The following is a 27,642-nucleotide window of genomic DNA, read 5'->3' as shown; positions in this document are numbered from 1 at the left end:
TCATGTGCCACAACCAGGTCTTCGAATATGTCGTCTCGGTCGAAGAACTCGATGTTGTCCCCCTTCTTGCTGCTCTTCTGGATCACCTTGTGCATCTTGGGGTTGGCCAGGTTGCCCTTGTTGTTGTCCTGATGATTCCCCCCCTGCAGTATAATGCATAGCACCTTGTTCATGGTGTCCAAATAGACCTGCACCAGATGGAATATGGCCTAAGGCACCAGACTGATATAGTGCATAGTATTGATCTGAACCATATCCGCCAAATTGACTCGAAGCATATTGTGATGGCCCAATGCTAGATGGTCTGCCAAATGGAGCAAATAAGCTACTCATTGGTGTTTGCTCATAATTAATTGACATTGCTTGGCATGCGGCAATTACATGAGAACATGGAATGCATATTTCTTCAAACTTCTTGCATGTGCATATCCTTTCATCAAGTTTGACCACATGCTTCGTTTCAGATCTTCCCTTCCAAACTTCAAATTCACCACAATCGCGGTTAAAGATTCGGACATTATATGAGTTTGCTTCATTTAAATTGTCAAGTAATATTTGACGACATGCTGGTGTAAATTTGAAGCCCATTTGCAGTTGCTCACGGAGGGTCGTGCAGCGTGTGTCAAAATAATCAACACACTGGAAAAATATTTTTTCTACCATTGCAGTTATGGGTAAAGCACGGATCCCTTTGAGTATTCCATTAACAGACTCAACAGTATTAGTTGTCATGGAGCCATAACGTTTCCCTCCATCATGAGAACGTGTCCATTTTTCCAAAGGTATCTTTGTAGCCCATTCAAATGTATCAGGATGCTCATTCTTGATTGTGTTCATGGCCTCATAAATTTTTTTTTTTCCAATTGTTGTGCTGTAAAAATAAAAAAGCCATGTTATTTGTTGGATACACATGTCAAATTTATATTTAGATTACAGTAACAATAACTAGTCAACTTAGAAAACTAACTTGCCTTTCGGAGAGCTTCTTTCATATTAGTATTTGTCGCAATGGGATTTTGCGGTCGCCCGGACGATCACTCACCGAAGTGGGAAAGAGTGAGGAGTCGCCACCTTAGTTTTGAGGGAAACTAAAGAAAACCATTTGAGAAGTTAAATTAAAAATGAAACCACTTTAAAACAGAGATTCTAAGTTCGGGGTCCGTAAACGGGTGGGGAAGGTGTTAGGCACCCCACCTCGTCCCTTAATAAGGGTAAGTAGATTTAATTCTGCGTCCTTTACAAATTAGTTAGAAGGGCTTAGGCGGCAATGTTAATCCTTTTGGTAGAAGGAATGTTTGATTTTTCACTAAATTTGGATCACCCAGATACATAAGTAAATGAGACAACCTTAGTGAACGGGTGTGAGAATCGGATAAGAACTCTCCTCTGATCTTTTTTAAGTTGTTCATTAAAATTTTGAGGGGAGACCGGATAAGAACCCTCCTCCGGTCTCTTTTAAGTTATTTATTTAAAGTTTTGAGGATGAGATCGGATAAGAACTCTCCTCCGATCTCTTTCAGATGTTTATTAAAATTTGAGGTGGAGACCGGATAAGAACTCTCCTCCGATCCTTATTTAATGTTTATTAAAATTTTGAAGGGAGACCGGATAAGAATCCTCCTCCGATCTCTTTTAAGAGTTGACTTAAAACTTTTAGGCAAGGATAGGATAAGGACTCTTCCGACCCCTTCTATTTTGATGAGACTCGGACAAAGACTTTTCCGACCTTTAAAAATTTAACCACAGCTACGGGTCTTAAGAACCTAAAACTAAGAATTCTGACCTTCGAAAATGCCGGGGATAAGGTTTATGGATATCCTGTGGCTGAACGAGGAACACTAGACTTGATTCACTGACCTTTTCATGTAGTCATTTTACCAATATCTATTAATGACCGATCCACTCTGTTTCGTTTACTTTGGTCTTATTCCATTTCATGACATCTTTGTCGAATTGCTGTTTACGTCGGCCTAATAGTTCGGCTATCTTCCTGACGTGTTATTCAGGTCCTCTTTTTAAAGGAGACCTCTAAGTTGCAACTACCTACGTTTACCCAACCATTTACATACTACAAAGAGTTAAAAAAAAAACTGGTTTTCAGAAATTACGGAGATCAATAAAATGAACTGATCACTAAAAAAAATGATTTGAGAGTGACTTTCTTTGGGATTGCTTGTGCAGAAATGGTCTAGATGTAAGAAGAACAAGTAAAATGCGGGAAATAAACGTAGACGCTTAATAAAACAGTAACATGAACTCTTATAACAATATTTTCTCTTGGGTTCTCTTGTACAAAATACCCTTGAAGAAAGTTGCAGATGTATGAAGAACAAAGGAAGTGCAGGAAACAAACGTAAACAGTAGTGTGAACTCTTACCTATGAGGAGCCAAATATATTGAAATAACTGTGAAGTGGTAAACAGTGATGAAGATGGCGGATTGATCACCGAGAGTTGATGTGCTGTCGTGAAACCGAGAGATGCTTTTAGCTAAAAGGTAGCAGGTAAGAACCAGGTGAAAGGAAGTTGAGCTTGAGCAATGGAAAGGAAAGCAGAGATGATGAGAGTATGACGGATAATAAACAAGCTGGAAATGTAGAGTTCCAATATTCAAAATCTTTTCAAGAAAACACTCCTGAAAACTAGTTTCAAAAGTATTTTTAATCACTACAAAACAGCAGAGTAACAAACTGAATGAAGTTTCAGAGTTCCTCCACGATAATAGCAGCCTCTTGCCTATATTTTTTTGTGTCCCCCCTTGAACAGTTTTTCATGCAGGTATTTATAGGAATCGGGTGCTCCCCATGAAGGGTCAAGATTCATTTTGAGGGAGATGGAGGGTCAGGATTTTGAAGTACATGATCGGATGTTCAGGAATTAAAGAGAATCAAAACGAATGGCTGAGATCACTTCTCAAAGTATTTGTCCTTTTCCTCTTTTAATCCGACGGTCTTGAATCCTCTTGTCCGGAACGATCTGAGGGCTGAGAGTGAAAAACGCTGGTATTATCATCTTCTCTTTTGATCCAAGGGCTCCGGATTCATCCTTACAAGTGAGATCAACGGTGGAGATTGGGATGTACAGGACTGTCATGACATACACTGGCACCTGTCAGCATTGCGGGCGATTCTTAGGCGTGCGGTGGAGATCTCGTCTGCCATGCTTTAACTACCTCGGCTCTGATTCTGACGACGGTTATTGGAATTTGTCTTATTCTTTTTGTCTTCCGATCCCTCCCTAGGTCCTATTTCGATCTCTCTTGCTGATCTACTATCTCCGATCCCTTTATCCCTTGATCGACGGATTCGGTCCAAGCATTAATTACATCTCGATTTTCGAAGCGTCCGCTTCGTTTTCCGCTCAGCATTAAATGCCCATTTTCCCCTATATATACCCCTGTTGATAGTGGCATTTCCTTCATTCGATTTTTCTCTCTTTCTCCTTGTTTCTTGGTTCTAGCTGTTCCGGGGAAAGTTCCGGCTACAACTGTGGTTTTGATCCTCTTCCGATGGAATTCCCTTTTCCTCATTGAAAATTTACGAGCCCGGTGATTGGATGGTCCTACTTGACGATGGAGAGAGAACTGGATTTGACCGATCCGTATTGCGGCCTTCGGTTGTACCGATCTCGAGTTGCTCAACTGAGTTCATTCGGCTTCTCATCACATTGAGTGTTCCTACAGCGATTCTGATCCACATTGGGTGTTCCGACAGCGGATGAAGCATCCGGTCGGCAATATCCTTGGGATCAGTTATAAACTGATCCTTGGAACACCTGGGAGTATCCTTGGAATTAGTTATAAACTGATCCATGGATCTCCTGGGAGTATCCTTGGGATAAGTTATAAACTGATCCTTAGATCAGCCTCTTCAGATAGGATTTTTCACCGGTCTCTAGAGATCACAGAAATGATGTGATCCAATGTTAGTGTAATCCGATCTCTAGAGATCGCCCAAATGATGTAGTCTGTCAATGTAATCAGATCTCTAGAGATCACCCAAATGATGTAGTCTGTCCTTTATTGTAATCCGATCCCTAGAGATCGCCCAAATGATGTAATCCGATCTTTGTGCAAAGAAAGACTTTATTTTGCGATTATCATCTTATTATTTTTGCATTGATTATTTTCCGATCTCTAAGGTGGTTATCCGATCTGGTTCTTTACTTGAATGACACTTGACTGATCCTTTATTCAAAATATTTAACTTATTATGCCGATCTCCAATTAACCGATCTCTGAACATTCGGATATTTGAGAGAAGTGTCAGAACAGCTGTCGAGTCTCACCAATCGATGCGCCGCCTAGAACCTCGCGAGCATTAAATGCTCGGACTAGTATAAATAGGGAGGGTTAGCGGTTGTTCTCTCATTTCATTTTCGTCTCTGCTCATAGCTTGAAGTTCTCTCATTTTCTCCGTTTCTCCGACGATTAGACTCAGTAAGGACTTTGATCTTCTTTTTGTTTAAGTTCTTTGTTTCTTTTGAAAATGAGCGGTCAGAAGGTCGAGAGCGGCGAGCCCTCCTTCCATTGAGTTCTCTTGGTCATCGTCGATGAAGAAGAGGCGATCGAATAGCGCGCAACTGGACCCCTTAGGGTCCTGCTCAGTGTCGGGTCGGGTCGTACCATTAAGGCGTCTGCGCCCTTCTTCAAGGAGAGAGACCCTTCCTATAGACGAGCTTCCATCGGTTCTTGAATCCGATCGCAATCGTTGTTCAAGAATACAACATTTGTCACGATTCATATGAGTGATCAAGTGCCATGGCGATCTTCGTGTCGATCATTCTTTTGAAGAGGATGACATGGTCATGGTGTACGAAGAACGATTAAAGGCGGTCCGAGGTTCCTCTAGCCGATTTCTATAAGGAGGTCCTAAAATTTCACGAATATCCATTCATCAAATCCACCCCAACTCGTGGCTCATCATGGTTGCTTTCCCACGACTATGCCGAGCTCAGTGAATCAGACCTACAGCTAAAGTGTTCGCCAAGCTGCACACGCTAACTCACCGAAAGGACGATGACCATCGGTTCTTTCAGTGAAGCCTAATGCTGCTCTTTTCCGATCGCCTCGTCTCTTAAGAACTGGAAGAATCGTTTCTTCATTGTGAGGAGCAAAGATCCGAGCCGCTTTGAGGACTTCCCCCGCAGCTGGTGGTACCAGGGACCCTTGCTTCCGAACCATATTACCCTGAGCGAAGAGGAAAGTTTGATAGTGATGGATCTGAAGAGTGAGGCTGCCACTAAAAAGTATTCTTGTTTGGATTCGGTGACTGCCGAGCTGCACCATTGGACTGTTCAGCTGCTCACTGGCCAAGACCGCGAACTTCCGCTCTCTAACCTCGGCATCGGTATTTTCTATATCTCAATTCTCACGACCTTAGTGATCTCACTAACCTTTTCTTTGTGCAGGTATGGCGGGTGGTGAGGGTTCAAGGAAACGGAAGAAGGAGAGAGAGATCTCCCGGAAGATAAAGGAGATAAAGCGTTCGGAACGACTCCAAACGCCCGGTCACGAACCTGGGGAGATACAAAGTGATCCTCCCCAACCTTCGGGTCCGCCGACCACCGGCTACCCGATCTCCTCCTAGATCGGAGGAGCAGCCTCCGATTCTCGCAGTTGTTCCAAGCAGGGAAGGGGGGCCTTCTCAAGCTTCTGGGAGGACCTCTTCTCGGGGCGCTCAAGTACTGATCGACTGCTTGAGGAATAATCGGACCGTCAAGGAGAACTCTGATTTCGCCAAAGTCCTGGGGTCTACCATCTTCTTTCCGGAGGATCGGGACAGGCTATCCCAGAATGGTCTCGACGACATATTGACTCGGACCATGAGCTTAAACGTGGAGTGTGCGTGAACCAGACCATGATCCGGGAAAGGATTCAGCGCCTGGGTAAGGAGATCGGGAAGAAAAATCAGGAGGTGGATTCTCTCCGATCCCAACTCTCATCCGCTCGGGATTATATATCTCAAGTCGAGGGACGGGCAAAGCTCCATGAAGACCGGTTGGCCGAACAGAATCGTGCTTTGGATGAGAGGGACCGTGCTCTTAAGGAAGTCCAGGTGCTTCACGCCAACGAAGCCGCTCAGGTCGCTCAACTTATAGAGGAACTTGAGGCGAAGGATAAGGAGCTTAAGGAGAAAGACAAGGAGCTTAAGGAGAGGGATGAGGAGATGGTGACGGGAATAGCCGAGGCCTATGTGAAGGCTCACAAGGATCTCTTGGCCGCACTCCAGGAGCGTTACCCAGAAGAAGACTTTTCTTGGATGGCCGATGTGGCTCCTGAGGACAATGATGAAGACAGTGAGGATGAAGCCGAGGGTGAGAGGGAGAGAGGGAGTGATCCAAATGTAGATCAGGCTGGGGGTGATCCCCCAGCTGAATAACTTGTACAAATTATGAAATGAAATGCCTTTTGTTCAATGAATGATTGTGATCGGAAAATTTTAAACCATTATTTGTCTGAGTATTTGATTGTATGAGCACAGTAAAACAAAAACTAAATGTGATTATTAATCTAAGTATGAGAGATCGGAAAGCACTTTGAACATGAGATCGGTAGGGAAGAAATGCTGAACAGAACTTGACCGAAAATTTAACTTTAACACTTAAGATCGGAATCGAACCAAAACTTTAGCTCTTAAACTTTCGGAAAGGAGGTCGGCAATAAAACTGGTAGGAAAAGATCTAGTGCCCGTTCATTTTACTCATCAACAGAGATCAGGAATATTCTTGACAGGTCCGGAAATCCGACATCGGGTTTGAGAGGTCGGTAAAATGATTTTGAGAGATCGGCGAGGCTTTAATGAATGTGAGGACTTAGCATTGATTCAAATCTTTGTGAGGAGAGATCGGAAATGTGACCGCCTATCAAGGAGGGACTGGAAACGTGATTAGCTGTTCAAAAAAAAGATTTTTTTATTGATTCTAGGGATCGGCCAAAATATGGTGTCGACAGCTGCCCCTCTTTACATAATTTCAATTAAAGGAAAAATTTCCGTATAGGAATTATGTAAAGATTCCGACTCATATTTTGGACGATTAGGTATTTGAAATTAGGGAACTAAAGCACACCTAAATTAATGACCTAGAGAATTAAAATCAACTTGGATCTAGAAACCAGAGGTTGATAACAGGAATGTAAATTGCATGAAATTAAAATCAACTTGGATCAAGGAACCAGAGGTTGATAGCAGAAATGTAAATTGCATGAAATTAAAATCAACTTGGATCAAGGAACCAGAGGTTGATGGTGGAATTGCATGAAATTAAAATCAACTTGGATCAAGGATCCAGAGGTCGATAACAGAAATGTAAATTGCATGAAATTAAAATCAACTTGGATCAAGGAACCAGAGGTTGATAGCAGAAATGTAAATTGCATGAAATTAAAATCAACTTGGATCAAGGAACCAGAGGTTGATGGTGGAAATTTAAATTGCAGGAAATTAAAATCAACTTGGATCAAGGAACCAGAGGTTGATGGTGGAATTGCAGGAAATTAAAATCAACTTAGGTCAAGGAACCAGAGGTTGATGACAGAAATTTAAATTGCAGGAAATTAAAATCAACTTAGATCAAGGAACCAGAGGTTGATGGTGGAAATTAAATTGCAGAAAATTAAAATCAACTTAGATCAAGGAACCAGAGGTTGATAGCAGAAATGTAAATTGCATGAAATTAAAATCAACTTGGATCAAGGATCCAGAGGTTGATGGTGGAATTGCAGGAAATTAAAATCAACTTAGGTCAAGGAACCAGAGGTTGATGACAGAAATTTAAATTGCAGGAAATTAAAATCAACTTAGATCAAGGAACCAGAGGTTGATGGTGGAAATTAAATTGCAGAAAATTAAAATCAACTTAGATCAAGGAACCAGAGGTTGATGGTGGAAATTTAAATTGCAGGAAATTAAAATCAACTTGGATCAAGGAACCAGAGGTTGATGGTGGAATTGCAGGAAATTAAAATCAACTTAGGTCAAGGAACCAGAGGTTGATGACAGAAATTTAAATTGCAGGAAATTAAAATCAACTTAGATCAAGGAACCAGAGGTTGATGGTGGAAATTAAATTGCAGAAAATTAAAATCAACTTAGATCAAGGAACCAGAGGTTGATGGTGGAAATTTAAATTGCAGGAAATTAAAATCAACTTAGATCAAGGAACCAGAGGTTGATGGTGGAAATTAAATTGCAGAAAATTAAAATCAACTTAGATCAAGGAACCAGAGGTTGATGGTGGAAATTTAAATTGCAGAAAATTAAAATCAACTTAGATCAAGGAACCAGAGGTTGATGGTGGAAATTTAAATTGCAGGAAATTAAAATCAACTTACAAGGCGAGTCTAACCCTGACACATGAAGTTCTTTCCCTGAAGAAGTGTACTTAACAAGATAACGAAGGCGGATGATTAATGGAGGAGGAGTTGCAAGACCTGACCTATGATCTCATTCTTTCGGATACCCCTTTTTCATTCCCGACTTTCTTCTTACTCTACGGAGAGCGCCCTTGCAGGTTTTCACTTTCTCTTCGTCCATTCGACCAGAAGCGCCCTTTCGGGTTTTCACCTCTAGAAGTTTTTTTTTTTTTGAAGGCTATTTCCTGCAAATCTCATAATAAAGTACGTGAGGTTATCAATTTTCAAATTCAAATCTTATGGCAAAAATTTTAACTAATTAATAGCGCATTAAACAAAGAGAAAGGATAGCATGGGGAAAATAACAACAGAAGGAGTGAAGTATAACTTTATTAGAAAGAATAGACTTTCAAAGGAGAGGAAAAGGTACAAAGATAGATCTCACATATTCCTTATGGTTAGTTTTGAAGTCTTTTAACTGCCATTATTTCAAGTTCTCTGAAGCTTCATGTCGCGACAGTTTCCTCTCCATCCGTGGTTTCATACCCTCTTCCTTATTTCTCCACTTTGATTCTTGGGATGCCCTTTTGGGTTTTCACCCCAAGAAGTTTTTTTTTTTTTTTTTTTTTTTTTTTTGGATGCCCTTTCAGGTTTTCACCCTTTCCCCTTTTTATGCATAGTATCTCTTGTGGTGTCGGCATTGACTGGTCTCGGGAATTCTTCACCGTCTATGTGGGTCAAGATCAAGGCTCCTCCGGAAAATGTCTTTTTAACCACATAGGGTCCCTCATAGGTTGGTGACCACTTGCCCCGGGGGTCGTTTTGGTTCAGCAGCACTTTCTTCAGTACTAGGTCCCCGGGTTGGAATTCACGTGTGCGCATTTTTTATCAAATGCCACGCCATTCTTCTCTGGTATAATTGTCCGTGACATGCTGCTGTTAACCTTTTCTCATCCAGCAAATCCAACTGATCCAACCTTGACTGGATCCATTCTGACTCATCGATCCCTGATTCCTTCAAAATCCTTAGGGACGGGATTTCAACCTCAATAGGCAATCTGACTTCCATCCGTAGACCGGTGAGTATGGAGTTGCCGGTCGAGGTTCTTACTAAGTCGGTATGCGTGAAGAGCGTAGGGAAGCATATCATGCCAATCCCTATATGTGACCGTCATTTTCCGGATTATTCTCTTGAGGTTTTTGTTTGCAGCTTCCACCGCTCCATTCATCTGGGGACGGTATGGGGAGGAATTGAGGTGTCGGATTTTGTATTGATCACATAATTCCTGAATCTTCAGACCATTCAAGTTCTTGGCATTATCAGTGACAATTTCATTCGGGAGACCATGTCGGCAGATGATATTGCTTCTGAAGAATTTGAGAAACGTGTTCTGCGTGATGTGAGCATAGGATGTCGCCTCGACCCACTTGGAGAAATAGTCGATGGCTACAAGGATGAATCTGTGCCCATTGGATGCCTTGGGATTGATGGGACCAATCACATCTATGCCCCACATTGCAAAAGGCCACGGTGAGACGAGATTGAACAGCTTGTGAGGTGGCACATTTATCGGATCTGCGTAAATCTGACACTTGTGGCACTTCCGGAAATACTCGATGCAATCCTTTTCCATTGTGATCCAAAAATACCCACGTCGCATGATTTGCTTCGCCATCATGTGTCCATTGGCGTGAGTGGCACAATTTCCCTCATGAGTTTCAAAAAGGATTTTCTTTGCTTCCTTTGCATCTACACATCTCAACAATTCTCCGTTGGGGCTCCTCTTGTATAGGGTTTCTCCTTTGGGAAAGTACCTAATGCTAACCTCAGAATCATCTTCTTTTCATTTTTGCTTGCCTGAAGGAATTCTGCAGTTCTCTGATGAGATCGGGATGTCATGATACCAAGGCTTTCCGTCGGGCTCTTCTTCAATCATGAAGCAATAGGTGGCTCATCCCTTACCTTAATCTTCAGCGTCTGAAGCGTCGCCCTTCTTGATTTGAGCCATAACGCTAGAGTAGCTAAGGCATCGACAAATTGATTCTTGTCTCTACTCGGGTGAGTGAAAGAGATTTCTTGAATTTCTTGATCAACTCCCCTAAGTACTTCTGATATGGGATCAACATGGTATCATTAGTTTGCCATTATCCCTTTACTTGATAGATTATCAGAGCCGAGTCTCCGTACACCTCCAACTTTCTGATTTTCATCTCTATAGCGGCATGTAGACCCATTACACAAGCTTCATACTCTGCGACATTGTTGGTACAGTCAAACCCCAATTTAGCAGCTATTGGGAAGTGCTTTCCTTCTGGGGATACTAGTGCGACTCGATTCCATTTCCCGATAAATTGACCGCTCCATCAATATACATCTCCAATACATCGGTTGGCTCATCTTCTTCGTGGTATACTTCATTGATATGTTCATCAGGGAACTCAAAATCCAGAGCTTCATAATCCGGGATAGGGTTTTCTGCTAGGAGGTCAGCAATCACGCTACCTTTCACCGCTTTCCGGGTCATATAAACTATGTCATATTGGGAGAGTATAACCTGCCACTTGGCTATCCTTCCTGGCACGAACGGGCTTTCAAATACGTATTTGATAGGATCCATCCTGGAGATAAGGCATGTCTTGTGATTCAAAATGTAGTGCTTTAGGCGATTTGCCGTCAAGCTATGCAGCGACAAGTCTTTTCTAAGAAAGAATACCTCGACTCACAATCATTGAACTTCTTGCTCGGGTAATAAATGGCCCTCTCTTTTGGCCGGTATCATCATCTTGTCCCAAAACACACCCCATAGAATTACATTTGGTGCCAGTGCAGGATCAAAGGCACACTGCCACAGGCGGGACCAATCGAGTGGATTTGACAAATCTTGCTTGATTGTTTGAAAGCCTTTTGACAATCCGAATCCCATTGGGTAGGGTTGTTCTTAGAATGTCTGAAAATAGGCTCGGCTTTGGCGGTGAGATTAGAAATAAACCTCGAAATGTAGTTGACTTTCCCGAGCTGCGCACCTCCCTTTACATTTTTGGGGCGGCATTTCTTGAATAGCTCGAACTTTATGCAGGTCCACTTCTATTCCTTTCTCGCTACTATGAATCCCAGGTTTTCCGATCTAGCTCAGAAGATGCATTTAGCGGTTGACTTCAACTTGTATTTCTGAGCCTTTGAGCACCCTCCTCATCACTGAGCGTGGCTCTCTTCTCCTGGATTTAACGATCATATCATCCACATATACCTCCACTTCTTTATGCATCATATCGTGGAATAATGTGACCATTGCGCTGGTAAGTAGCCGGCATTTTCAACCCGAAAGGCATGACCGATAGCGAATACCCCCATTGGGTGATAAAGCGATTTATCCTTGTCTTCCTCGTCCATTGGGATCGATTGTACCACGATGCCCCATCAATACGAACATCTGCCCAAACCCGCGGCATTGTCAACTAGCACATCAATATGGGGAGAGGAAGTCGTCTTTCAAGCTAACTTTATTAAGATCCGGTAGTCAACGCACACCACGACTCTCCGTCTTTCTTCATCACCGGACGGCGTTAGCCACCCATTGGGGATATTTGACCACTTCTAAGAACCGGCGTCATCTTGTTTCTTGACTTCGTCCGAACCTTAAGCGGTGTGTGGGATTCATTCTCCTTAGCTTTTGTTTCTGGGATTGTCCGGGATCAAGGGAATTTTGTGCGTTACTATCGAGGTCCAAACCCACAATATCATCATAGCGCAATGAGAATACGTCGAGAAATTCCTTATGCAGATCGATCATATCTCCCAATTCGTCACTCTCCACTACATGAAGTTCCCTTTTTACTTCTTCCGTGCCTAAGTTTATTGTGCGCGTTTCATCTTCACAAGGCACGAGGGAGGGTTCATCTTTTTCATTGCTTTCCTCTGTAAGGTCTTCCTCAGAATCACTTGAAGTAATGGCAGTTATAAGGATTTCAAAATTAACGGAGGAATTTACGAGTCTATTGGATTATTAGGTGTTAATTGATGAATGTTCCTGAATGAATAAAGAATAGAACATGTTATAAGGATGGAATTAAAAAGGAAAGGAAGAGAGTATTGGATTTAAGATGTGCTATCAATTCATTAATATTAATGCCATAAGAAAAGGTCCTTTACGATATTACACTTGTCACCATGGACAAAGTGATCAAGTGTAGATAACGCAGGTACTTTACTCGAGATTGAGTGCAGGATATCCTCCGTTGTCGGTTGTCAAGCTCTGCTCTTGACCATTGGCGAAACTAGGGCCTCATACAAGGAATCGGTTGGATGACATCTATGGATGGGTCATCGGTGATTCTTACGTACTTGCGGATGTTGAATGGCCGGTTTAGTGAAGATTTCCGTGATTCTCGGGACTACTTTCACCTTTCCCATCTTACGGTCAAATCTACGATCCGAAGCATTTTCTCATCGAATCGCCCATCCACGAGGCATCCTCCTCATACCCCAAACCACAACGGCCTATCTTACGAATGGCGGTATAGGCTCGACAATCCCTTGTAATGTGGCGCCTAGGCCTTTACCCTCTTCATACCCACTTCTTGACATTACTTTGGCCACCATAGCCATGGCCCCTCCTTCCCGTATCTTGCAATTCAAGGGCACGGAAAGAACTTTCCAATGACTCCTCATTTGCTTCCACATAAGGGAGTGATTGCGGCTTGGTGACAGTATGGCCTCTTCGCCCCTCACCGTGATGATTTTGCCGTTCTTAATGTATTTGATCTTACGGTGCAAAGTCGAAGGAACGACATTCGAGAATGGATCCAAGGCCTCCTAACGACATGGTGTAGGTGGCTCAATGTTCATCACTTGAAGCGTGATATTGAAAGTACATGCACCGACTGGATTGGCAAGTCAATGTCCCCGACACCTCTCTCCTTGTTAGTCAAAGCTCTCACCACCATAGCACTTTGGCGTATGTCCGATTGGTCAGCGGCAATCTAGCCAAGGTAGCGCTAGGCGATACATTGAGGTGATCCGTTATCGATGAGGACCTTGGCCACTATCTGACCTTTACATTTCACCGTTACATGCGAGCTTTATTGTGCCTAAGCTGCGGGATCTACCTCTTCTTGAGAAAAGGCTACATTTGGATGCTGGATTTGTCCCAATAACTTCTCAAGCGCCGGAGTAATGTCGGGGTTGACAAAGGCGATCGAGGATTCTCTGTAAGGCTTGTCGGTGCACTTAGAACTCAAAATCAGCGATAACAGCGAAATCCGAGCGGGTGTCTTTCTCAACTGTTCCACCACGTCATACTCGCTCTGCTTCATTATTTGGAGCAACAGTTCTTCATCTTCTCTATGCTCAACAGGCTCTACTTCCCCTGCTTTCTCAACCTCCTCTTAGTGTTTCTTGATGACTCTCCCATCTTTACTTTCCCTTTTCTCTTTTCTCTTTCCTCGTTCCGTAACACCTCCCACTTGGGTTATAAACTCGACTTCTTGCTCAGTGGAGAGGGTTTTATTGCAATAACAGTGAGGACTTGTTTGGGGAGTGATGTTCTTTGGCGAGTCCGGCATAAGTCATCTGAAGTGCTCGTGAGGAGCGAAACATGGCTTTAGTAGTGCGGAGGTGAGGCAAGGCTAGGAGCGGATGTGCTGCTTGACGCTCCCTGAGTAAAAACTTGGAAATTATAGTTCCAAGGGACAGCATGAGTGTTGGTGATGGGGAGCTGTGGCGGAGTCTGAATAACTGTTACTGGTGGTGAGGCTACTGGGGGTGAGAAGGTGATTCTGGGCTTGGAGGTAGAAGCAGTTTGGCTGAATCTTGTGGTGTTCACTTCCCCTTCCGTTTTTGACCTCTTCTGACATCTCAAAACCTTAAAAGACAATAAGTTAGGACCTCTTGCAGACCCCTCACTATCTCGCAGCTCGTGGTCAGCTGCCCCTCCGTGATAAGGACACCCCGTATCCTCCTCAGCTCCCGCTACCTGAGGGGAAAGATAACCTTCCCTCATTGCTATAGCAAAAATCTCCTCAAAGTATGGAACCAGCTCATCCACTTCAGGTGTTGATCCCTCTCCCTTAGATTCGATCATATTTACACCACTACCCGCATTATGGTTGGGCAGTGGATTTGAGGTGACATTGGGGAGGAACCATTCCCCTCAATTTTCAACCACCGTTCGGATTAGGCGTGCACTCTCCCTCTGAGTGCCCGCGATTGTCGATTGAATGCCCTTGTGCTCCAACATGATACTAACAAAGCGCTGTGGCATCATACCACAGGATATGGCGGTGGATTGGGTCTAAAGGTGATGCGATTTGGTTTATCTGACAAGGTATCGGTATATTTCAACGAGAGGAGGAGGAAGGGTGGATCGAGGATTCCTTGGAGGTCTTGGGTTATTCTGTGGTGGCCGTGGTTGAGCTGGAGGAGGAGGTGGTCTTGGTTGGAAATTTGTGGGTGGGGCGTATTGTGGGCGTGTTTGTGGATAATTAGGGAAAGGAGGTGGAATGTTGGCGATGGTTTGGCCATGAGAGGGGGAATATGGCCGGTAGTTATTTTGGGGAAATTGGGGGTAATTATTTGGACGGGTGACAGAGTGTACATCACCTTCCTTCTTTTTGCCAAAATTGGCGGGCTTCTTCACAGGGTTTTCAGCCAACTCCTGTAGTCTTCCTATTCTCAGATTAGCTTCAATTCTCTCACCGGCTTGGATGATATCTGAGAAGCTATTGGAGGTATTGCCAATCATCAGGTTGAAGTAGGGAGCCTTCAATGTTTCGATGAATAGGGAGCAAAGTTCATTGTCGGTCACTGGAGGATATATGCTGACCTTCTCCCTCCATCGTTGGGCGTACTGCTTGAAACTTTCCCGGTCTTTCTGTACCAGGTTCTGGAGGTCCCTCCTTGTGGGTGCCGCATCACAATTGAATTTATATTGCTTCAGAAAGGCATCGGCTAAATCCTTCCAGGAGTGTAGCTTGCTCCTGTCCAATTGTATGCACCATCTCAGAGCTGCTCCGGAGAGGCTCTCGTGAAAGAAGTGAATGAGAAGTCTATCGTCTTAGTTAAAGCGGACATTTTGGCAATGTAGGTTGCGGTGGATCTGAGGATCAGAGTTTCCGGTGTACTTGTGAAATCCGGAACCTTGAATTTGGGTGGTACCACCACATCGGCACCAATCTCGGTGTGACACATCATTGAACCATACATGTTCGGCCCCTCTATTGCTCTCGATCTTTCTTCTAGGCGAGATAGTTTCTCGTTATCTCTCGCCTTATGTTCTCCTTCCTTTGTATGATATGCTCCTCCAAGCTGGAGGCGAGGGTGGAAATGGCGGAGGATCGGGATTGAATGGTGAGGCTCGGCATTTGAGGCAGTAGGGTAATAGGAAAAAGGTGGGTCATTATTTATGGTCACCGGATTGTGATGATTGTCGGGTCGGAATGGGAGGCGAAAGGTAAAAGAGGTTGAAGCTTCTTGAGGATCATTTGTTGTAGGAGGCGGAGGAGGTAATGGTGGGCTAGGTTACAGTAGGTTTGTTACGAGACATTTCCTTCATTAGTCTCATAATTTGAAGTGATCTTTCAACTCGGAGACCTTGCCTGTAGGTTCTGTACTTGCTCCTGATTTTCCATTATCTTCCTTGTTCGAGATCTTGTTAAGTACACTCGCTTGGGTTGAACTGTGTGTTTGGTCAGACTTGCCTTGTTTGAATCAATATTGATTTCCTGTGAGGAAAAAAAAATTTAAATGAATTTGAGTTTTGCAAAGAAACTAAAAGCCCTTGTCGGACGAAGGATCTGATGGCGTTTGAGAGTCGGGTTAGAGTGCAAAGGATAATCGCCTCAACTTTATCATGGCATCGTGCGATAGTCGATCGTGAATGACGGGATTGAATGCGCATTTATGATACCTGTCCATATAGCGCATTTCAATTTTTCACATAACCCTAGCGAGGAAGTTCCTACGGGAGTCATACTATTCATTCACAAATTTTGCTAAACAATGGTTCAAAAATCACTTCATTAACTGAGTAATTTGCACATCGTATTTTTTACATTGGCCTAGGCTCTGGAAGATTCTTTATAATAAGGTGACATTTTCTGAGATACTCATATAACCTTTCTTCTTGCTTGGCAGGGTCGAACACTTTCAGAGCATACTCGGATTCAGGTAATAGTTCCTTTTTTCCCTGTGCTATCATCTTCTCCAACTGATCCACATTTTCTTTCAGTCCTTGATAGAGGGTAGCTTGTTTCTCTTTCTCTTTCCTTTCTTTAGCACACTCTTTCAAGATGTCGTTGATGAGGAGTGCCTGTTCTTTTAATTCAAGCTTCTTCTTCTTGTTTTCCTGTTTATACTCTTCAACGAGCACCTCTTGGTACTTCATCCTTTCCTGAAGCTTACTATTCTGCCCTTTCATTTCTTTGACCTCAGCTTGGAGAGAGTTTCTTTCTTTTTCCCACTGTACCTCTTGCTCTTCGAACCCTATCCTTTCGGCCCTTGCTTCTTCCTTGAGCTTTCTTACCCTTCTCTTAAGTTTCTGCTGTTGGTCCTCCAATTGTTTCATTCGTTCTTGCAGCTGTGAGTTCTCGGTGTTTGCCTTTTGTAACGAGTCAACCAGGCGATTATCAGCTTCCTCTAATAGGGTGTCTTGGCGAGGGTTGTCGTCCTTGAATTTCTGATGAAGTGTTCTCGGTCCCTGTCAGCTCTCCATTTAAGATAATCGCCCGAGGCACTTGGGCCTTTGGGTGATTTCTCTATCAGAGTGATGCTTTCCCAGGACTTGCGAGCCATTTTCAACCCTTCTTCTTCCTTGAGCTCATGGTAGAAGTGACCTTGGTGGTATTCTTCAATGTTGATCACAGATTGTGTTGAGCGAGCGCCTCATTACCAATGCGGAGTGTAACTTGTGTACGGTTATCCCAATCGGGGACACCGAATACCTCTGTGCCGATCAAGAAGGGTTGACTTGGCGTCCACGACTTCCTCCAACGGTAACCATGGCTATTGAAACTCAAAATCCGTTCCATACTTTGTTTTTCATTCTTGGGCTGATCACTAACCGGGTCATCTTCTCAATGGGAGGTGGTCAAGGTACCAAGTCAATCCTTTTGTCTCCACAGGACACATGTGGTGATAGTCGGAGGTATAACAAGCGAGAGCAACACTTAATGGACCCTTTCCTGTTATGCGGTAAGTTAGGGTTAACAAGGTTTGGCAAGAATTGCTGGTATCGGATTGATCCCTGTCTTTCTCTTGTCCAAAATACCTCCTTTGCTGCAAGTGATGATCCTCAATGGCCCAGGAGCAGGATCGGACCATAGATTCCCAAGGCGAGTGCCATGGAAGCTTGATCCCCTGTTTCTCTTGGAGGTAATGATCTAACCGCTTCTCAAGTCGTCCAATACCATCCATGCGTGTTCCCTTTGGTATTTCTCTGGACTTCACTTCTTACGGGAAAACCCAACATGTGTGCCAACCGTTTCAGTCTGTCTATGCTCGAGGTGTAAGTAGATCACGTTACGCAAGGAGTATGGGATCTGACAATGCACGATATTCTTCCATAGTGGGGACCGTGTCAATTTCATTGAAAGAGAATACTCCGTACTTAGGATTCAAAACCGACAACATGGCTTTTAATGCAGGGATTTGGACCTTGACTTGCATTAAGGTTGCAATCCTTAGTACTTTTCTTCAAAGCGTACCTTGACACGATCGGAGCGACCTCCATCTACTAGACAGACCCTTGAGGTTGTTCATTTTGACCTCTATTTTATCCAAATCCAGTGAAGGTAGCGAGCTAGCAGGCGCCTCGAAAGCATCATTTTGGGAGAGTGCGGGACTATGAGCGGTCGGACCAAAGTTTAGCATTAGAACCTTTTACGCGACTCGAGGATGCCATGATAAAAATGATGCCTATCCTTCTACAAACTCTTGGTTTGGTAATGCAATGAGAAGATTCGTTAGTAAGACAAATTAGGGTAATTTTGAATCATCTTTTGTGAGGTGACACGTACACATTTATCAAAGTAGGAAAATGTGTAGGTGTTTGATGAAATTCAAGATTACCCTCACAAAATGAACGAAGGAAATCAAAAGAGAGCAAGGTAAGAGTAAACATGTCCCTTTTGTCCTATAATAGGAGACTCACGATCAGGAGTAGCGCTACCTATTTGGATTAGTTCTATCTTATAAGGTAGTTTACTACGGCTTTCAACTATCGTGACGGTTTAGCTCGGGATCTAATTTTCTAATAGCCACGGGTTCCCAAATTGCCCCTCATAGCAGTAGAGCCCCATTCTACCCCATGATATTGTCGGAAAATTCCACGGGTATCACGGTAAATAGAGCGAGTTTCAATTTGGCGAAGCCTTCACGGATACTAACGGGGTAAAACCCACGGGTACCGCTACATGACCCCCTCCTACTTTCCTAAAATGGTAAGAAAGCCCGGGTTAGGACCATAGTGGGTGAGGATATTGTGTAAGTGTTCAGTGTGTGAAGGGACACCTTTTACCTCTTCCCAATTCAGGGGGATTTTATTTTTCCATTTTTTCCTTTTTCCCCTTTTTTTTTGAAATGAAGAGCACTGTAGGAAATAGAACAGGCAAAACAAACAAAATAGTTAGCAGCAATAATAATTAATGTATAAAACATCGCCGAATGAGCCCATCTAACTATAATTTGATCTAACAAAATTAAATCTACTTTCGGACCACTAAACCGGGGTTGGGTCAATATTTCCCAGTAGTCGCCAAGTATCATGATGGGATTTTGATGCTTGGACGATCACTCAGAAGTGGGAAAGAGTGAGTCGCCACCTTAGTTTTGAGGAAACTAAAGAAAACCATTTGAGAAGTTAAATTAAAAATGAAACCACTTTAAAGCAGAGATTCTAAGTTCGGGTCCGTAGCGGGTGGGGAAGGTGTTAGGCACCCCACCTCGTCCCTTAATAAGGGTAAGTAGATTTAATTGCGTCCTTTACAAATTAGTTAGAAGGGCTTAGGCGGCAATGTTAATCCTTTTGGTAGAAGGAATGTTTGATTTTTCACTAAATTTGGATCACCCGGATACATAAGTAAATGAGACAACCTTAGTGAGCAGGTGTGAGAATCGGATAAGAACTCTCCTCCGATCTTTTTAAGTTGTTCATTAAAATTTTGAGGAGACAGGATAAGAACCATCCTCAGGTCTCTTTTAAGTTATTTATTTAAAGTTTTGAGGATGAGACCGGATAAGAACTCTCCTCCGATCTCTTTCAGATGTTTATTAAAATTTGAGGTGGAGACCGGATAAGAACTCTCCTCCGATCCTTATTTAATGTTTATTAAAATTTTGAAGGGAGACCGGATAAGAATCCTCCTCCGATCTCTTTTAAGTGTTGACTTAAAACTTTTAGGCAAGGATAGGATAAGGACTCTTCCGACCCCTTCTATTTTGATGAGACTCGGACAAAGACTTTTAGGCCTTTAAAAATTTAACCACGACTCACGGGTCTTAGAACCTAAAACTAAAATTCGACCTTGAAAATCAGGGGATAAGGTTTATGGATATCCTGTGGCTGAACGGGGAACACTAGACTTGATTCACTGACCTTTTCATGTAGTCATTTTACCAATATCTATTAATGACCGATCCACTCTGTTTCGTTTACTTTGGTCTTATTCCATTTCATGACATCTTTGTCGAATTCTTTGTTCACGTCGGCCTAATAGTTCGGCTATCTTCACGACGTGTTATTCAGTCCTCTTTTAAAGGAGACCTCTAAGTTGCAACTACCTCGTTTACCCAACCATTTACATACTACAAAGAGTTAAAAAAACTGGTTTTCAGAAATTACGGAGATCAATAAAATGAACTGATCACTAAAAAAATGATTTGAGAGTGACTTTCTTTGGGATTGCTTGTGCGAAATGGTCTAGATGTAAGAAGAACAAGTAAAATCACGGGAAATAAGCGTAGGCGCTTAATAAAGCAGTAACATGAACTCTTATAACAATATTTTCTCTTGGGTTCTCTTGTACAAAATACCCTTGAAGAAAGTTGCGGATGTATGAAGAACAAAGGAAGTCACGAGAAACAAGCGTAAGCGATGAGTGTGAACTCTTACCTATGAGGAGCCAAATATATTGAAATAAGCGTGAAGTGGTAGCAGTGATGAAGATGGCGGATTGATCACTGAGAGTTGATGTGCATCGTGAAACCGAGAGATGCTTTTAGCTAAAAGGTAGCAGGGTAAGAACCAGTGAAAGGAAGTTGAGCTTGAGCAATGGAAAGGAAGCGAGAGATGATGAGAGTATGACGGATAATGAACAAGCTGGAAATGTAGAGTTCCAATATTCAAAATCTTTTCAAGAAAACACTCACGAAAACTAGTTTCAAAAGTATTTTTAATCACTACAAAGCAATGAGTAACAAAGCTGAATGAAGTTTGAGTTCCTCCACGATAATAGCGACCTCTTGCCTATATTTTTGTGTCCCCCTTGAGCAGTTTTCATGCGGTATTTATAGGGATCGGGTGCTCCCCATGAAGGGTCAAGATTCATTTTGAGGAGATGGAGGGTCGGGATTTTGAAGTACATGATCGGATGTTCGGGAATTAAAGAGAATCAAAGCGAATGGTGAGATCACTTCTCAAAGTATTTGTCCTTTTCCTCTTTTAATCCGGTCTTGAATCCTCTTGTCGGAACGATCGAGAGTGAGAGTGAAAAAGCTGGTATTATCATCTTCTCTTTTGATCCAAGGGCTCGGATTCATCCTTACAAGTGAGATCAACGGTGGAGATTGGGATGTCTGGATTTGTCATGACATACTGGCACTGTCGGCGTGCGGGGCGATTCTTAGGCGTGCGGTGGAGATCTCGTCTGCCATGCTTTAACTACCTCGGCTCGATTACGGCGGCGGTTATTGGAATTTGTCTTATTCTTTTTGTCTTCCGATCCCTCCCTAGCTCCTATTCCGATCTCTCATGCGATCTCCTATCTCCGATCCCTTTTATCCCTTGATCGATGCGGATTCGGTCTAAGCATTAATTACATCTCGATTTTGAGCGTCAACCGTTTTCCGCTCGACATTAAATGCCCATTTTCCCTATATATACCCTGTTGATAGTGGCATTTCCTTCATTCGATTTTCTCTCTTTCTCCTTGTTTCTTGGTTCTAGTTTAGGAAAGTTAGGCTACAAGCGTGGTTTTGATCCTCTTAGATGGAATTCCCTTTTCCTCATGAAAATTTACGATCCGGTGATTGGATGGTCCTAATTGGCGATGGTGAGAGAAGCTGGATTTGACCGATCCGTATTGCGGGCTTGGTTGTACCGATCTCGAGTTGCTCAAGCGAGTTCATTCGGCTTCTCATCACATTGAGTGTTCAAATGGATTCGATCCACATTGGGTGTTAGGCGGCGGATGAAGCATCCGTCGGCAATATCCTTGGGATCGATTATAAAGCGATCCTTGGAACACACAGGAGTATCCTTGGAATTAGTTATAAAGCGATCCATGGATCTCACAGGAGTATCCTTGGGATAAGTTATAAAGCCGATCCTTAGATCGGCCTCTTCAGATAGGATTTTTCACCGGTCTCTAGAGATCACAGAAATGATGTGATCCAATGTTAGTGTAATCCGATCTCTAGAGATCGCCCAAATGATGTAGTCTGTCAATGTAATCAGATCTCTAGAGATCACCCAAATGATGTAGTCTGTCCTTTATTGCAATCCGATCCCTAGAGATCGCCCAAATGATGTAATCCGATCTTTTTGCAAATAAAGACTTTATTTTGCAGTTATCATCTTATTATTTTTGCATTGATTATTTTCCGATCTCTAAGGTGGTTATCCGATCTGGTTCTTTACTTGAATGACACTTGACTGATCCTTTATTCAAAATATTTAACTTATTATGCCGATCTCCAATTAAGATCTCTGAACATTCGGATATTTGAGAGAAGTGTCGAAACATTGTCGAGTCTCACCAATCGATGCGCCGCCTAGAACCTCGCGAGCATTAAATGCTCGGACTAGTATAAATAGGGAGGTTAGCGGTTGTTCTCTCATTTCATTTTCAGTCTCTGCTCATAGCTTGAAGTTCTCTCATTTTCTCCGGTTTCTCGAGCCGATTAGACTCGTAAGGACTTTTATCTTCTTTTTATTTTAAGTTCTTTGTTTCTTTTGATTATGAGCGGTGCAGAAGGTCGAGAGCGGCGAGCCCTCCTTCCATTGAGTTCTCTTGGTCATCGTCGATGAAGAAGAGGCGATCGAATAGCGCGCAACTGGACCCCTTAGGGTCCTGCTCCAGTCGGTCGGGTCGTACCATTAAAGCGTCTGCGCCCTTCTTCAAGGAGAGAGACCCTTCCTATAGGCGAGCTTCCATCGGTTCTTGGGAATCCGATGCGCAATCGTTGTTCAAGAATACAACATTTGTCACGATTCATATGGTGATCAAGTGCCATGGCGATCTTCGTGTCGATCATTCTTTTGAAGAGGATGACATGGTCATGGTGTCTGAAGAAACGATTAAAGGCGATCCGAGGTTCCCTCTAGCCGATTTCTATAAGGAGGTCCTAAAATTTCACCGAATATCCATTGTTCAAATCCACCCCAACTCGTGGCGGATCTTGGTTGCTTTCGAGGTCTATGCCGAGCTAAGGGAATCGGACCTCTGGCTAAAGTGTTCGCCAAGCTGCACTACTAACTCACGAAAGGACGATGACCACTTTGGTTCTTTCAGCGAAGCCTAGCTGCGGGCTCTTTTCGATCGCCTCGTCTCTTAGAAGCTGGAAGAATCGTTTCTTCATTGTGAGGAGCAAAGATCCGAGCCGCTTTGAGGACTTCCCCGCACTGGTGGTACGGGGACCCTTGCTTCGAACCATATTACCACGAGCGAAGAGGAAAGTTTGATAGTGATGGATCTCAAGAGTGAGGCTGCCACTAAAAAGTATTCTTGTTTGGATTCGGTGGCTAGAAATGCACCATTGACTGTTGGTGCTCCTTGGCCAAGACCGCGAACTTCGCTCTCTAACCTCGGCATCGGTATTTTCTATATCTCAATTCTCACGACCTTAGTGATCTCACTAACCTTTTCTTTGTGCGGTATGGCGGGTGGTGAGGTTCAAGGAAGCGGAAGAAGGAGAGAGATCTCCCGGAAGATAAAGGAGATAAAGCGTTCGGAACGACTCCAAACGCCAGGTCACGAACCTGGGGAGATACAAAGTGATCCTCCCCAACCTACGGGTCCGCCGACCACTGAAGCTACCCGATCTCCTCCTAGATCGGAGGAGCGACCTCCGACTCGCAGTTGTTCCAAGCAGGGAAGGGGGGCCTTCTCAAGCTTCTGGGAGGACCTCTTCTCGGGGCGCTCAAGTACTGATCGACTGCTTGAGGAATAATCGGACCGTCAAGGAGAACTCTGATTTCGCCAAAGTCCTAGGGTCTACCATCTTCTTTCCGGAGGATTGGGACAGGCTATCCCAGAATGGTCTCGACGACATATTGACTCGGACCATGAGCTTAAACGTGGAGTGTCAGTGAACGGACCATGATCCGGGAAAGGATTCAGCGCCTGGGTAAGGAGATCGGGAAGAAAAATCAGGAAGTGGCTTCCCTCCGATCCCAACTCTCATCCGCTCGGGATTATATATCTCAAGTCGAGGGACGGGCAAAGCTCCATGAAGACCGGTTAGCCAAACAGAATCGTATTTTGGATGAGAGGGACCGTGCTCTTAGGGAAGTCCAGGCGCTTCACGCCAACGAAGCCGCTCAGGTCGCTCAACTTATAGAGGAACTCGAGGCGAAGGATAAGGAGCTTAAGGAGAAAAACGAGGAGCTGAAGGAGAGAGATGAAGAGATGGTGACAGGGATAGCCGGAGCCTATGTGAAGGCTCACAAAGATCTCTTGGCCGAACTCCAGAAGCGCTACCCTGAAGAGGACTTCTCCTGGATGGCCGACCTGGCTCCTGAGGGCGACGATGAGGACAGTGAGGAGGAAGCCGAGGGTGAGAGGGAGAGAGGGAGTGATCCAAATGTAGATCAGGCTGGGGGTGATCCCCCAGCCGAATAACTTGTACAAATTATGAAATGAAATGCCTTTTGTTCAATGAATGATTGTGATCGGAAAATTTTAAACCATTATTTGTCTGAGTATTTGATTGTATGAGCACAGTAAAACAAAAACTAAATGTGATTATTAATCTAAGTATGAGAGATCGGAAAGCACTTTGAACATGAGATCGGTAGGGAAGAAATGCTGAACAGAACTTGACCGAAAATTTAACTCGAACACTTAAGATCGGAATCGAACCAAAACTTTAGCTCTTAAACTTTCGGAAAGGAGGTCGGCAATAAAACTGGTAGGAAAAGATCTAGTGCCCGTTCATTTTACTCATCAACAGAGATCAGGAATATTCTTGACAGGTCCGGAAATCCGACATCGGGTTTGAGAGGTCGGTAAAATGATTTTGAGAGATCGGCGAGGCTTTAATGAATGTGAGGACTTAGCATTGATTCAAATCTTTGTGAGGAGAGATCGGAAATATGACCGCCTATCAAGGAGGGACTGGAAACGTGATTAGCTGTTCAAAAAAAGATTTTTTTATTGATTCTAGGGATCGGCCAAAATATGGTGTCGACAGTATTCTTAAACTTTGTGTTGTAATTGCTGATGATATGTCTTAAGCAGTATCGATGATGCCCATCAGGAGGCTGCCACCAATCTTGATTCATTGCCTTTTTTATGGCAATATGTCTATCTGATATAACACATATTCCTTTACGATCTGTCACAAACACCCTCAAACAAGACATAAACCAATCCCAGTTCCTTGTATTTTCACTGTCGACTATTGCCCACGCAATTGGGAAAATATGGTTATTACCATCAAGTGTTGTTGCACAAAATAAACATCCTTTGTACTTTCCATATAAAAAAGTTGAGTCTATGAATATAACCGGTCGACAGTTCTTGAATCCTTCTATTGTTTGTTTATATGCCCAAAACATTCTATCGAAAACCCGATAAGCAGGATCTAATCTATTATTAACAAAAAAAGGATCATCTTCAATGAAGAACATACTTTCAGGGTTCTGTTTGCACAAAGCAAGCATAAATTGTCGCAACCTTCCGTAAGATTCGTCCCAATCACCAAAGATCTTAATAATTGCATCATGCCTAGCCTTCCAGGTCTTTCGATAACTTGGCATATATCCAATCTTATCTTTTATTTCAGACTGTAACGCTCCTATCTTCACATTGGGTTGTTCACGTACAATGGCGAGAATGAAATCAGATATAAATATGCTATCCAATTGCTTATGATCTTGTGACAGTGATGGATTAACACATGTATGTGGTCCACTATATCGCGTAATTTTCCATATATCACTTCCTTTCCCTCGTGAGGCACGCAATCTCCACTTACAATTGCTCGTTGTGTCTTTGCACCTGATGGCATATGTTCTACTCTTTGTCTCCTCATTACAAAACTCGTGGTGCCTATGTAAATGATATTCTTTGGCAGCTTTTTGGACATCCTCTCTAGATGAGAATATCATTTCTAATTCAAACTCTTTTAATGGATCCCACATTGAACTACACTGTGGTGTTGACCATGGATCAACCGTTAACAATGAAAAATCTATTTCACTATAAGGCGGAGGAGGGACAAGCGGCATTATTGGGTTTGCAACATGAGTATTATAGTAAAAAGGCAAATCTACTACTAACTCATTATGATGACCACCATCCTCATTCATGTCCCAGTCATCACTATCAATCCATTCTTCATCAGACTCCGCATCATCCTCATCATCATCAGGACAATAATCATTGCTAGCGGATTCAAAATCATCCGTACACTTAAGTGCTTCAGTGTAACAACTATTTGATGGGCCCGCTTCATCAACAACATTTGCAGATGGTCGAAAAATGTCAATATATAATTCAATCGATGACATACCTCCAATTTCATCAATGAAATTAAACATAATATTCACATCGTCATCGTTTGCCAAACCCATGCAATCCCATTTAAATGAGCCATTTTTTTCAATGGGTTGTCTGAATAAGATTTTCGATATAACTTCATGTCCACCTTTAAGATTAATTCCACGGACAATTTTCATTCCTAAAGTACCAAAATTCATACGTTTACCAATAGTAATGACGGTTGATGAACCCCCATAATATTCATAGCCTTCATCATCCATAATGATTTCTCCATCCCAATATAAAGTAGCAAAACTTGGAATTGACATTTCTGATAAAATAAAAATCGCAACAACTATCAGAATAAACGGTCTAGTGGACAATACGTTTTACATTGTACATTACTAATTTTTCTATTTTTTTAATTTTAATTAATAAAATAAATTAGTATTTTATTTCTACTAATTACATTTTAATTAAATATGCAATGATTTCGACAAATTTTTATGTTACTATTGTTTTAATTTTTTAATCATATTTTAATAATATTAATTTTTTTAAATAATTACATATTAATTGTTATATTGAGTTTCGCCAATTTTTTTTTATTTTACTATTTTTTATTTCTTTAATATTATCTAAATCATATAATTTTATAATTTATTTTTATTAATTACATTTTAATTAAAATGCTACTTATTTTTTTTGGCAATTTTTTATATTACTAATTTTTCATTTTTTAATAATATTTTATATAAATTTATATTTTATTTTTATTACATCCTTTTCTATAATATATTATGAACTCAATTTTCTATTAATAAAGAAATTATTTTCAATAACATTTTACATTACTAATTTTTCTATTCTTTTAATTTTAAATAATAAAATAAATTAATATTTTATTTCTAATAATTACATTTTAATTAAATATGCAATGATTTCGATAAATTTTTATGTTACTATTGTTTTAATTTTTTAATCATATTTTAATAATATTAATTTTTTAAAATAATTACATATTAATTGTTATATTGAGTTTCGCCAATTTTTTTTATTTTACTATTTTTTATTTCTTAAATATTATCTAAATCATATAATTTTATAATTTATTTTTATTAATTACATTTTAATTAAAATGCTACTTATTTTTTTTGGCAATTTTTTATATTACTAATTTTTCATTTTTTAATAATATTTTATATAAATTTATATTTTATTTTTATTACACCCTTTTCTATAATATATTATGAACTCAATTTTCTATTAATAAAGAAATTATTTTAAACAACATTTTACATTACTAATTTTTCTATTCTTTTAATTTTAAATAATAAAATAAATTAATATTTTATTTCTAATAATTACATTTTA

The 27,642-nt window shown here is 41.9% G+C and overlaps 1 protein-coding gene across 1 annotated transcript; it reads right to left on the bottom strand.

Moving 5' to 3' along the window:
* LOC131180718 (uncharacterized) lies at positions 1–26,597 on the bottom strand. Its single transcript, XM_058148092.1, has 2 exons — positions 24,988–26,597; positions 1–871 (listed from the first exon to the last, which is right to left on the bottom strand). Exons 1-2 carry the CDS (start codon positions 26,595–26,597, stop codon positions 1–3), a joined length of 2,481 nt encoding a protein of 826 aa, XP_058004075.1.
* Between the last annotated feature and the right edge of the window lie 1,045 nt (positions 26,598–27,642).

Source organism: Hevea brasiliensis, chromosome 6 (assembly GCF_030052815.1).
Source record: "Hevea brasiliensis isolate MT/VB/25A 57/8 chromosome 6, ASM3005281v1, whole genome shotgun sequence".
Taxonomy (NCBI): domain Eukaryota; kingdom Viridiplantae; phylum Streptophyta; class Magnoliopsida; order Malpighiales; family Euphorbiaceae; genus Hevea; species Hevea brasiliensis.
The sequence above is the reverse complement of the archived record's forward strand: the minus strand, read 5'-3'. Positions and strand labels throughout refer to the sequence as shown.

Coding starts and splice junctions, on each gene's coding strand:
- LOC131180718 (XM_058148092.1), bottom strand. CDS start 26,597: ATGTCAATTCCAAGTTTTGCTACTTTATATTGGGATGGAGAAATCATT. Junction 872..24,987: donor ATCAGCAATTACAACACAAA/GTTTAAGAATAC, acceptor TTATTTTTACAG/CACAACAATTGGAAAAAAAA.